The sequence below is a fragment of the Zophobas morio genome, unplaced genomic scaffold (genome assembly GCF_036711695.1).
Source record: "Zophobas morio isolate AGI-343-1 ecotype UQ-CSIRO unplaced genomic scaffold, CSIRO_AGI_Zmor_V1 ptg000108l, whole genome shotgun sequence".
Taxonomy (NCBI): domain Eukaryota; kingdom Metazoa; phylum Arthropoda; class Insecta; order Coleoptera; family Tenebrionidae; genus Zophobas; species Zophobas morio.
The window spans coordinates 2,244,133-2,257,318 of NW_026972213.1; the positions used below are offsets into that span (position 1 = coordinate 2,244,133).

At 34.9% G+C, this 13,186-nt stretch overlaps 1 protein-coding gene and 1 long non-coding RNA gene across 4 annotated transcripts; one reads left to right on the plus strand and one right to left on the minus strand.

The window, feature by feature from the left end:
- Position 1: 1 nt before the first annotated feature.
- LOC135144572 (uncharacterized protein DDB_G0284459-like) lies at positions 2 to 6,750 on the plus strand. Of its 3 annotated transcripts, XM_064076597.1 has the most exons (9): positions 10 to 72; positions 351 to 451; positions 2,780 to 2,861; positions 2,911 to 3,016; positions 3,073 to 3,371; positions 3,617 to 3,758; positions 3,811 to 4,366; positions 4,416 to 5,947; positions 6,039 to 6,150. In XM_064076597.1, exons 2-9 carry the CDS (start codon positions 394 to 396, stop codon positions 6,057 to 6,059), a joined length of 2,796 nt encoding a protein of 931 aa, XP_063932667.1. In that variant the 5' UTR covers positions 10 to 72; positions 351 to 393; the 3' UTR covers positions 6,060 to 6,150. The 3 variants fall into 3 exon arrangements, with proteins under 3 accessions (XP_063932665.1, XP_063932664.1, XP_063932667.1); XM_064076594.1 differs by having other exon boundaries at positions 9 to 72; positions 4,416 to 6,750; XM_064076595.1 differs by lacking the exon at positions 351 to 451 and having other exon boundaries at positions 2 to 72; positions 4,416 to 6,750.
- A 5,156-nt stretch (positions 6,751 to 11,906) lies between these two features.
- LOC135144606 (uncharacterized) lies at positions 11,907 to 13,142 on the minus strand. Its single transcript, XR_010283201.1, has 3 exons — positions 12,678 to 13,142; positions 12,280 to 12,625; positions 11,907 to 12,226 (listed from the first exon to the last, which is right to left on the minus strand). It is a non-coding gene; the product is annotated as an uncharacterized LOC135144606 (long non-coding RNA).
- Positions 13,143 to 13,186: the final 44 nt, after the last annotated feature.

Below are 13,186 nucleotides of genomic sequence, written 5' to 3' on the forward strand. Positions count from 1 at the left end.
AGTTTCATTTTTCATTTCGACTATCATGTACAAATTTTAGTGAACTCTGAAGACATGAGAGAATTATGTGGGGTATGTATTTTTTTTTGTTTATTATAACAACCATCCGTATCATTTCGTCGATCGTTCGTGGGGAAGTTCAGGATACACGTGTACATCCATCCAGGTTTTTGAACGTTTAGTAAAGCGTTATGTTGTAACATCTTTAGTTTCAAAAAAGGATTGATTTCCTTGCAACTGAAATAGCTTTTTTTATGTTTGGTGGCTAATTCTGCAAATAAACTCCCGATTGTTTTGAAAACTAACACAATGTTTATATTTTGCACTGAAAATGAAAGTTAAATTTTTAGATCACGCTGACGTGTCAACTATAATTTGTTCAACCAGTTATTAATGTTGAGACTTCTACTGTTATTTGTTTATGTTCCGACTTGTAGCCTCCCAGAAGATTGTAAGTATCGAAATCTTGTGAAAATTTATATTCATATTTTCTAAAAAATATACAAAATACCACCGAATATCTAAACAAATCAGCAAAGTTTGAAACATTTAAATGTTTAAAATGTATATTGAAGGACGCATTGTGAATTTCTAAAAATTGAAAAATATGTCAAACTAAAATAGTTCTCATGAGAAGTTTGAAAACACTGATTTTTTTTATATTTATGTTTTTAAGGTGATTAAGATGGGATATTTCAATTTTAAATTTAATGTCTACTTGATTATTTAAAATAATGTTTACTTTAAAGACATTCAAGAACATGATTTTCGACCTTTGTAATGTGAAGAATTTGAAGTTTTTATGAAATGATTATTTTCCTTGGATTAAACTGTATTTCCGTTTTGGCCTACCTACTACATATACTAGGGAACAGTTCCCATAATTTAGTACTTACAGATTTTAGAATTTCCGATTTTCCTTTGCTGTTATTAATAAATTGGTTTAACGAATGTTCTAAAAGCGATTTTATTACCAAAGAGAGTATTTTTTTTATCTCAAATTTGTTTTTTCGTGGTTGTGAACACGCAAAAGTTAATTCAATATTTGAAATATCTCTACTCCTAGCAGTTTCATTTTTACTTGAAACATAGGTAGTGAAGATAATCTGTGTTCGCCTTTTGTGTTTTTGAAAAAAAAATTAATTTTGAGAAAGATCTTTCCACCGAAATAGGTATTGTGAGACAAATAGGACATGCTATAATAAATTTCACTGAAGCTGATGCAGGAAGAAACAATTTTCCTAATGTATGTTCAGTTAATTCTATCATGAACTCATTTTTAATATAGGAATTATTTTTGAAATACTGACGGAGAGAAAATAATTAAAATGACATGGTGTCAGAAATATCTTCCGAATATTTTAGGTAATTTAACCATTTGATATAATTCTTTGTTAGAAGCGTGTTGAGAGCCAGTACTGGGGGTACGTGTTTTGATTCTCCCCACCCTCAACTGGAAGTTGGCCACCACCCGCCTTAAACGAGAATTCTACCTGTAGCTTTCGGGAAATAAACATCTCTAATCTGTAACGACAGTCCGCTGGTTCTTTTATCAGTCATCCTACCTATTTCAACGTATCATTCAAATATCAATTCACCGGACGCGTTCGAAATCCGTATCATTCCTTTTATTAAATACAAGAAAACATATATCGTCGAACGAGTTCGAAACAAAGCGTTATTTAAAACATCTGGAGACGCAATGTGAAAAGTTTGGTAAAACGAATTAAGTCCAAAACATCAGTTTTTCAAATGTGCTGTGATAAATATCAGTTGTTAAATAAATTCTTCATTTAACCGTGTTTGAAACTGATTCTCAATCTCATCAACTTCAAGAAATCGTTTTAGTCGAGATATTTTTTTTTCACAACTCCGTGTTAGTCTTCCATTCTCTATCCAAGAATTCTGACTTAATTTTTAATGTAATGTTCAAATGATGATTTTAACGCATTATTCGATATTTTGCTGCTTTTTTTTTCTAGAAGAGCTTATTCACACTGTCAGTATTCTTTAAAATTTTAGTTTCCACAACAATTAACAACATCGTCACAAAATTAGAATTAGTAGAATTACCGAGTAGCACAACCATAAACGTTCTTTCTTCACTCCTGACTTACTGATTTTGGGAAAGAAAAGAGACGAAAACCTACATTTGTGGTCACAATGAAGAGGTTCCATGGGTTGAGACGATCTATTTTCAACTAAAAATCGTTTTTGATCCACCCGATGTTAATTCGTCCACATACCTACCTTTCGCATTCCTTATCATTTTTTTAAATATGGTCACCATTTGTCTGCAGTAGTGATGGTTGTTTATAAAGTAACATCTATACATTCACATGTTTTTTTATTACCAAAAGTAATATAGTAATATACATTAAAATACATAGCGCAGGAAACAGCTGTTTTAACATTTGAACCTAATATTGTCACAATTTTTTTTTTCAAGAAAAAATGCTTTTCGTTTGTCTGGAAAAGAAAAAACCGAGTTAAGTATAATATACTTACGGCATGTTTAAAATAAAAATGTTCTTTAAAACAAGAATATCTCAATTGATTATAGCTTCAGTTTATTATTGTTTTCTGAGAGGAATCGATACCATGCGGGTATTCCAGGTAACGTCATTCAATACAAACAAACCCTCCAGGCAAACGGCACTCTGTCAAAAAAAAACTGCACATATGACTCTCTCCAGTTGTGATTTATATTTTCACATGGCGAATCATTACAAAAAAATAAAAAAAGCTAAAGCAGTTGTTGATTGTTCATCTCCTAAAGGTTACAACAAAAAGCAATGCGGCTGCAGAGTTGTAAAGGTACCACAATGCACTCCTCCTCCTCCCCCTACTTGTACTTCCAGGTAATAATGTTTTTTTCGAAAATAATGCATCATTTACATTGTTTTTTAGAAGTACTAGTCCTTATCCTTCCGAGTCTCGTTCGAGTAGGCCAGTCGTTCCAACAAGATTTTGTGAGTTCCAAACGCGCCACAGCCTTCCTCCAACTTGCAAGAGGGTACTATATATATTGTTAAGTATTGGAAAATATTTCCTTAATGATTGCTTTATTAGCAAGATTTTGTCCCTTGTCGATCTAACTCACGGCCTGCCAGTGCACTCGGCCCATTAGTAACTCCAATACTACTTCAAAAACGAAATGATTTATCTAAGCATAAAGTAGGGAAAATTCGAGCAACAAAATCTATTACAAAAGAAAAGAAAACAGAAAAGAAATCAGACAGTGCATCATATACCAAACAGCCAATGAAGACAAATAAAGAAAACCAGGAAAATGAGCCAAATGCGGAAAATTATACCCCGAAAACAGAGAAAGTTGCATCTGGAAAGGAAAAGACAACGATGAATGGAATGTACGTACTTAATTATTACATTGCAAGAATTGTTATGTTCTAAATGCTGAAGTGTGTAATTTACAAGGTGGTAAAATTTTTGTTTAAAATTATCATCATAGCGTTTAATATTCCACAATAATATCTATTGAAGTTAACTATTTTTCAAAATTAAATTAAACTGTCTTGGGTGGTAAAAATTTGACAATAAAACTTCAAATATCGTAGCTACTCTTTTGTTAGTGTTTGTTTGGTTTTTTTTTCAGAATGGAGCCACAAGACTGTGAATACGCTTATTTTTTGTTGAAAATAACAGAAGACATACTAAGAAACAATATATACGAAGATAAGGAGCTAACAATACTATTCCAGAGTCACATAGATGCTAACAAAGGACGTTTAGATGAGGTAAAGGCAACCGATTAGTGTAATCATTAATTTTGTTTCTATCACTATGTAGGACAGAATGCGTGCTCAAATAGAAGAGTTAAAACGACAACTCTGCCTCCCATTACAACGAAAAGACTTATGCTATTGTAACAAAGACGTACAAGCATCGAATTGCACGTATCCAAATTGTCAAGCAGATTGCCTATGTTCAAATCCTTGTTGTCCTAAACAGGATAAACAAACCGATAAACAAGTTAAAGAAAATCTTCCAAGTTTAGAGGAGAGGGATGAAAAACCAGAGATGAAGGAAATGGATGTAGATGTAAGCGAACCAGTGAAGGACACACAACAACTAGATGAGATCGAAGAAGAGCCAGCACAAGGAAAAGATGAGAATGAAGAGGAAACCAAATCGTGTGTGTGTGAAGAAAGTGTAACATCGGGGCCAGAGCAAAATAAACAGTCGGTTACGTCTCCGATATCACAGGGGAAGGGATCACCTGTTTCGGCTTCAAGAGGCACTTTGGACGAGACTGTCGAGGCAAAACAGAAAGAATCACCAAAACAAGAGAAAACATGGGCAGATTCTCACTTAGGTGGGATTCATTCAATACATAGTGTCCCAGGTATCTATTATGCAACAGTTTTCATTTTTTAGTACAAGAGTCTTTGTAGAAACACAAGAACCGCTCAATGAACTTAATGGCAAAGGAGAATGTACAGAGCCTGAACTTTGTCAGCAACCCCCTGAAAAAGACCCCAACGAGAAAAATAAGCTGCGGAAGCCGCCATCCAAAATATCTTATTCACCTCCATGCGGAACGAGTGTCAACAGTACGTACAAAATGGTACCCAAAGATCAGAAAGATCGGTCACAAACAGTGTTTTATCATCTCGATAATTCCCAACATTGCTATTGTTCTGTTACTCTTCAGAAGACTGCGTTAAAGATTCAAGTAGACGACACAAATGAAGAATATGTTTTAGTTGATGGGCCAGTATGCATGCCTCGTAGTATGCTCGAAAGTAAAACGATTACAGTTTTAATACAAAATGTATCATCAATTGTGCTGAGCTCATCTGAAACCTCAGGGGAGACTCAGCCGGAGATCCTGTCACAAGTAAACTTGTTTCAACGTAGCAATGGACCTCTCGCAGCAAATATGGACAGTATAAGTGGTCAGCTTCAGAAACAAGGTAACGTTGGATCAAACTCCAGCACCAAGATGGAAAAGGAATGTGCCAAAGAACCTATTCTAAAAAAAGCAATTAAAAACTATGAAAACCAAAAAAGTTCCTTACCTTCAAATAACAGCCAGGATGAAGTTTCTCCTAATGTTCAAACCCGTGAACCCTCTGAAAGAGAAGAACGTCCTCCTGCTACTATCCAAGAAGAATCTCAACACAGAAAGCCTCTACAAGACTGTGGCCCTAAAAAGTGTGGGGCGCAATTACCAACAGTTTGTTCAGCTCCTTGTAGCGTAGTGCTGCCTACCCAAACAGATATTTCTTCCGCACCAAAACCTGACGAAATGTCTAATAAAGATCGAACAGTCTCGGATGTTAATTTTGTTGAAAAAAAGATATCCTCATCATTAAAAAAAAAGGTTCCGTCTTCTGAGCATGGTACGGGTGCTCAGGGTTCAACCGGCGACGATCAAGTTGAAGCTAAAAAATCATCAATGTCGACTGGAGACGGTTCTGACGAGAAGAGAAGTATACACAGTACACATGCAGAGGACCCAGTTTCTGGAGTGGGGAGCAGTGCGGTATGTGAAGAAAAAAGCTCTGACATTCTTCCTGGCGATGCTCCGTCAAAAAAACGTTATTCCGACTTTGCTAAAAAGTATCACTACCTGTTAGTGGATGCAAGCACGAGCACTTCTTCTTGTAAGGTGTCATCTATATTGAAAATGCCATCTAAATCACATCGAGATACACCGCCTCAACTTCTGCCATCCCCACTTCAGTTAACACCACCTCAGTTACCACCACCACAGTCACTTTCACCTACATCACCTCCACCTCAAACACCTCCTGAAGTATCTCCAGACGAATCACCTCGACATAGTAACGCACAGAACGAATATATGTTGTTGTTAAATGAAGAGTACGAAGCAGACAAAGTCCATTTGCAGTCACCACTGGAAACAGTGCAGCACGAGGAGGAAGAAGTTGAAATGCCAACAACCTACAACCAACCCTATGTGAGTGAAATTAAGACAGAATCTTCCGAAGCACCACAACCACCACCAGTTACAAACATCGATTATTTTAAATATCCTTCTATTTCACCAGGACAAGACCCAAACGAACTAACATATCCCGCAAGACGAACAAGCGAATCTATAAATGACCGGATGTCTGATATCGAATCATTTAGAAGACCATCTCTGATGATAGAAGATGAAGTTCGCACTGTCCAACCAATGGAATCGTATAGCACTACTCCAACCCTTTTGAAGAAAGAGAGTCCAAGCATGAGTTCATCAGTTATGCTAAAACCTCACGAGGGATTAAAAGTGAGGTATTCTATGAGTCGAGACGTGCACGACCAGCCGCTGGGTCTAGTCCTGCAGTCGCCGGGTAATCAAGAAATCATGAACAAACTTGATGACCTGCCAAGCATTGATCAAGATAAATCAAAAGACGATAACATAGCTGCTATAAATGAAAAAATGAAAGAATTTAGAAAAATCGAGGACGATGATAACGCAAATAGGCGATTTCAGATTACTAACCCTGAAAATTTTGAAATTCGAAGGGTTTCTATACTCGACCGAGGACAGGAAGAGGAAGATGAAGACAAATCTAAGAAGAAGAAATCGACTTGTTGCGGTATTGGCCAGAAAGACAAAAAGAAGAGGAGTCTTATGAATAACGCTCCTAGAGAGTCAACAAATCCCACTTAGAAATGACGGAACATGGTTTCAAGTAACTGAGCTACCTTATACGGTTTTTCTGTTTTTAGATTTATCATTGTTGAAAATAAAATACTTATGAAAGTTGACTTGTTTTTTCAGTGAAATTATCTAAACAAGTCTATGGAAACGTAAATGGGATTTGAACCCACATCTAACTAGTGGCCGCGCAAATTCAAATTCAACAAATCTTTATTCAAAACAGAGTTCATATTTGTTCATGTGCCTATAATACATGCAATACATAATAGGTACAATTTTATATAATGGCGTCTCTTACATCTTTTCGGTTTATTCAGCAAAATGAAATTAATTTATTGTAGTAAGCCGTTTCGAACCAAATTTCCGCGCGCCAAACTTTTGGTAAGAAAAGGGATAGAAATGGAAAGAAACAAAAACCACTAAGAGGGAGGTGCGCAGAAGGGTGTGTTGGAGAAGGGTAAGTCGCGGCCATATTGATTTGGTCTTTCTTTCGAGTAAGACGTCAAGTTGGTGCTCTCTGCGTTTTCCAAGTGTCTGTGCGTTTTGTTTCCGTTTTCAGCGGTGATTCCTTTCAACGGAGTTCCACCCCCCTGACGAACCAGCGAACGTAAGAATTCTCTGCTACGTTCGAACACAGAGAGGTTATTTCGGTGGTGAGCACGTATTTGGTTTGAAGATCCGAGAGGTATGTTTTCCACGTGATTCCGTGTGTGCTGGTGGAAGAAGCGGCGTTGCTTCTCGATGGTTACGGAGTAGGTGAGACGCGGGAACCACACCTGTGAGCTTCGCGGGCGTCACATACGCGAACGGACGCTACCAAAAATGGCGGCACTTCCGGATGACGCCATGGCCGATAATTTTCGTACTAATCTTTTCAACATAATTTCAATCCGTTTTAGTAGGGCCTTTCAGGGAATTACGTTAGCTAGGGCAGTTTTATTTAGCGAATGTTATGCGGAAAGTTGGATGGCGATTTTCGAGTTATTATTTTGCGTTGCATAATTTGAGCACGTGTGAGTAAAGTAAATTCAAACATGATCTGAACAAGCGAATCTTTAACTAAAATTAACGCTGAGAAAGGCATTAGAAAATTAATAATATTAGAGTCTGGGGGACGGGGGATTTTTTTTTCCTTTGTGTTAATAACATGGATTAATTAGGCACATCAATTTGGCTGACATTATAAGATCTAAGATATTTGAATGGCTTTTCCTCGATTTATTATCCGGTTGTTGTAAACTCTAATGCTGGAAAATTTCATGTAGTTTTTCAAATATTCAGCCGTTCAAAATAGAAAGAGAAAGTGGTAGGGTGCAGGTACGGGGTGTTGACCGGGGAATTTCAAGGGCAACCTTTGTGAATTTTTGTATTAGTGATTGGGGATTTGTTGTTGACCGAAAACTGTTGATGAATTTGAAAATGAATGTTATTGAAAGAAAGGTACAATTCAAATCGAATGTGCACCTACGATTACCTATATTTTATTTATTTTGCATATTTTATGTGTCGCATTTTTATGTGTTGTTCTGTTTATTTCGTATGTGTTTTTATTTATGTGTCTTTTGTTTGGGGATGTGTTGAAGGGAGGGGGGGTTTGTTTGTTTAATTCGGTCAACAACGTAACTTTGCCCAGATCATTTTAATGCAGTCGTAACTTCGTTGTTTAATGTCAGATAAATATTTCATTAAAATCATTGCCAAAATGTGAATAATTTAATCTCTTTCAAAAATTCTTGTTCTTTAAAGTTATTGATAAAAACATGAATAATTTCTCACTTCATTTTCTTTATTGCATAAGATTGTTGATCACACGTGCATAATTTAATCTCATTTCAATTTCTTTGTTATTTAAAACAAGTGTTGATGGAGCGTGGCCAATTAAATTACGCTTATTGCTTGTCTGAAATCCAAATACTCATTTTGATAACGCTAGTTAACTCGGGGGTCGTGTGGCGTGGACGCGGTGGCGTCGGCGTCTCCGTGCGAGTGTCTGCGGGTCTTGCTAGACTTCCGGCCCTAGCGGACTCGGAGTTTTACCGAATTACCTTGTACGCGGGAAACAGGAAGGTCAACCTATGTCAGGTGGGTGCGTAAGACCACGCGCGTGAAGTGGTGAGGTAGGACTATGTGGACCTTCACGGGGTGTGGGGCCTTCGCCCTGTGCTCGCTGCGCGCCCCCATTTTGTTTGTAGAGGCCACACTACCGTAATATCTGGGACGTTGCCATCCATTTACTTTCTGAGAATTCCGCGACTTTTTATTTTGCTTTTTTTGTTGTACTTGTAAGGTTGCTAATATTTATTCTATGTTCTCAGGTTCGAGTGAAAATAAAGGTTTTTTTTTCTCTGAGGAATAAATTCTTTAAGCTCTTCTGGGGCCCTTGGCCAAGGTCTCTTGAGCTCTTATTGGATTTATTTTTCATAGTTTTTTTTTTCCAAATATAAGTTTTTTAAATCCGTCACTCTTCCCGCTCCGCAGTGCGCCAATTCGTATGAACGAACGCCTCCCGCCAGTCTTCAAAACACAATGTAGGGTCCCACTTTTGTAGACGATCACAGCCAAGGTCAAGTTTTAAACTTTAGCGGGCTTTTTCAAAATTTGTTCAATGCCAAATAAAAGGCGGGAGGTTTGGGTTATTACATTATTCATTCATTAATTTTTGTAAAAATCCTGTATAAACCTTTGTTTAATAAATATTTGCGATGGCGTTATTAACTTTCTAGAGGAGGTGAATACATAAATGTTAATCGTTGTTTTACATATAACCATTAAATCAATGTTAATATCTTCCCCAAAAATTTTACAAAAGTTCAGTTTCTAGACTCTCATAAGCAGTACGCGGGAATTTATCTCACCGCTGCAATCCCCCAGTTGAAGTAAGGTGTGTTTTACGGCGAGTAGCGGGGATGCTTTGAGCTGGTCCACAAGGTCGTAGCCAGTGCGTCGCTAGGAGTGTTTACAGCTAGTAAAAAAACTACTTCTATATTACCATATTACTTCAAATCATAATACTGGATGCCCTTTTTAATTTTTTAACCACAGGACCACAGATTTGTGATCTTGAAATGTTATATTATGTTGATATAATCCAATATCAATCTTGTCTTAGCAAGCAATAGCCCCACCCACCCTCCCTATATTTTCTTAGCGATTATATCATTTGTCAAAATCAGTCTTGTCTTAGCAAGTACTAGCCCCGCTCACCCACCCTCTATTATCTTAGAGATTATATTATTTGCCATTTTGTTTTTTTTTTAAATATGTATAGACTTCTTTTCATAACCTAAAAGATGTTTAAAATGGAAAATTTGTATCAGGAAACATCGACTCCGCCCCATAATTGCAAAATCCATATTTCCTTGCAAAAATGTACCATTTTAACCAAGTTTAAAGTTTCTTGTTGTAAAAAGACGTCTGTGTATATTAAGAAAAAAAAGACAAAATATAAGCCCCGCCCAACCACCCTATCTCAATTCTGATGATTTTTTTATTCGTCGTAAGCCGGGAGGCGGAGCTTAATTGTGAAATCCTTATTTTTCTGCGAGAATTGAAATATGTTCTTAAGTAATGGTGTTATACAAGGAAAACTAAATGTATTAATTAGAAAAGAAAATCAAAAGAGAAGCTCCACCCATTCATCTCGATCTCAACCGTGATGAATTTTTCATTCGGTGTCAGACCGAGGGGCGGAGTTTAATTGCAAAATCTGTATTTCCCTACATAAATTTGCCCTTTAAATCCTACTACTTGAAAAGATAAGACTAATTTTGGCAAGTCGCATACCCTCTAAGAATATTCGTTTTTTCTTCGATTTTAGAATTTTTTGATATCGCAATTCTTCGTTTTTTCATGTTTTCAATTTTTCCAATTTTACCACATTTCATAAATTTTCGTTTTTTCAACTTTAATTTTTCAACTTTTCGATTTCTCGATTTCCAGATTTATCAGTTTTTCGTTTCTTGAATTTTTCGATTTGAAATTCTTCAATTTTTCGATTTTTCGACTTTACAGTTTTCCATTTCATCAATTTTTCAGTTTCTCAATTTTTAATTTTTCGATTTTTTAAAATTTTCGTCTCCTCAATTTTGTAAGTTCTTGATTTTTATCTTTCATTTACTCGATTTTATATCACAATTCTTCGTTTCTCATTTCTTTTGTTTTTTCAATGTTTACTTCGATTTTATAATTTTTCTTTATTCAATTTTTGATTTTTCGATTTTCAATTTTACAATTCTTAAATTTTACAATTTTGAAGTTATTCGAGTTTCATATTTCTTTAATTTTCAGTAGTTCGATTTTACAATATTTTAGTTTTTCGGTTCGCACTTTTCCGATTTTTAAATTTCTTAATATTTTCCATTTCTTTTCTTTCCATTTTTTAATTTGTCGTTTTTTCACTTTTTCAAGTTCCTCATCCCTAGTTTACGGTTTTTCAAAGTTTGTATCTTATACGTTTTCTTTTTTCTTTTGATTTTTTAATGTTACAATTTTTGATTCGAAAAGTTAAAAAATCCAAAAATGATTTTTAATTTGTTGATTTTTCAATTTTTCGATTTCTCACTTCTTTGAGTTTTTAATTTTTCGTTCTTGCAGTATTTTGATTTTAAATTTTTTCGGTTTTTTGTTTCTCTAGTTTTAATTTGTCGATTGTTCAATTTTCCGAATTTTTATTTTTTCCATTTATACAGTTTCTCGATTTCTGAATTTTTACAAGATTCAACTTTTCGATCTTATAGTTAGTTTTCGATCTTTCAATTTTTCGATTTTTAGTGTTTCGCTTTTTAATGTCGATTTTTTAAATTTTCGAATTCTTGGAGTTTTCGATTTTTCATTTATTCGATTTCTCAATTTTTCGATATTCGAAATTATAGATTTTATACAATCTATCAAGAAAAATAATTTGAAATCTCCTTTTTAGAAGTTTTCAAAGATTTGCATTTCGTACCGATTCTTTCGAGACTGTTGCTCCGTGATCATCAACACGCTATATTTTTTGAATCAGTATATCGAGATCTACGTCCCTGAATTTTTTCGCAATTTTTAGACAACTTTTTTAAATATCTACAAATTTTTAGTGTATTAGTTTGATCAATCTGAATTTGATCCAACAGAACTTTTACTGGTTGTCAGTGAGTTCTAAGATTATGTATTATTCATAATTTATCCTCATATTGTTGGAGAACCATCTCTATTCTGGCTATTTATTAGTGTTTAAATTAATTTCTGTTGGCAAAAATTTAATTACTGAAAAAACAAAACAAAATAATTGATAGAATATTTATATACAATTTACAAAATATTTACACAGCCAAATTTAATCTATTACCATAATTTCATCACTGTTTGCTTGATTACAAACATTGCTCTCCAGTTCCACCACACTTACGTCACTATCTGAGTCTGAAATTTCTAATACATCAGTCGATTCTGTTAGTACCGTTGAGTTTTGATCTTCAGGAATATATCCATAAAGATCATTCATCACCGATTTCCATAATTTTAATTTTGGATGAAAATCAACACTTGGCTCAACCAAAAGTTCTAATTTTTTTTTGACGTTAGCAGCACATTCTTTTGTAAGAACTGGAATTAAGTATATGACAATATCAGTGTTAGCAGTAATAGAAAAAACTCACCTGGATAATTAAAATAAAATTCAATAAAGTCACTCACTTCATAAGTATCAACTGTCCATTGTATGGACCAGTTCAGTTCAAGAAATTTGACACTGAAATCATCATTACAACATTTAACAATAACTCCAACGTCTTCTGAAAGCGTTGCTACATTTCTTCGTTTTTGAAACACAGTCAAACAAATTAATCTTCGTGTTTCAAACAGTCGTGCATATTTAATAATTACTTCAAACGTTAAATTTAAATTTCTTCTGCGCTGCAGAAAATTTTTACAAGCGGCTATTTCTTTTGAGAGAAGATCATTGCAAATTTTAATCTCTAGTTTTAAGACTTCTGCGTGTTTTTCCTAGAAAGTTGTAGGTAATAATTTTCGATTGATAAAACAGGCAAATACTTACATATTTAAATGCAAGAACTCGTAGAGATACATCTAGATTGAATACTTTAAACTCTAGCTGATAGAGTAAACATTTTTTTTCGCCAAACTGGTGATTTTGTGGTAGTGCATCGTAGGGTTCCACATTGAACTTGCGGAAATTTATGTCCGAGATGTCGGTATTTATGTTAAAATCTTGCTTAAATGCTTCTATTGTAGCACTCGCACACATGTCATTTAATTAGTTTTTTGTTCCTTAAAGCAAAGATGTGGAAGGAAAAATGTTTAAAGCATAAAAAGATAAAAAGGAATACAGTTCACATAACCTAACTTGGCTTATTGACACTCATCTGACATGTTGTTGACATTTGACAGATGTGGACAAATCGGTGGACATATTCAACTATAACTCCTTAAATCTGTTTGATTCGCTATTAGTAGTGTCAGACGCAAGTTTGAATTTTATTGATTATACTTTTTGCAAAGATTCACTGCCTGAATTTGCAATTTTGAATTACCGTTTTTCATTTT

Excerpts from the sequence above, each read along its gene's own strand:
- LOC135144572 (XM_064076594.1), top strand. The coding sequence starts at position 394 with ATGTTGAGACTTCTACTGTTATTTGTTTATGTTCCGACTTGTAGCCTC. Across the intron at positions 2,862-2,910 it reads CCCCCTACTTGTACTTCCAG|AAGTACTAGTCCTTATCCTT; the intron begins GTAATAATGTTT and ends ATTGTTTTTTAG. Across the intron at positions 3,759-3,810 it reads ACAAAGGACGTTTAGATGAG|GACAGAATGCGTGCTCAAAT; the intron begins GTAAAGGCAACC and ends ATCACTATGTAG.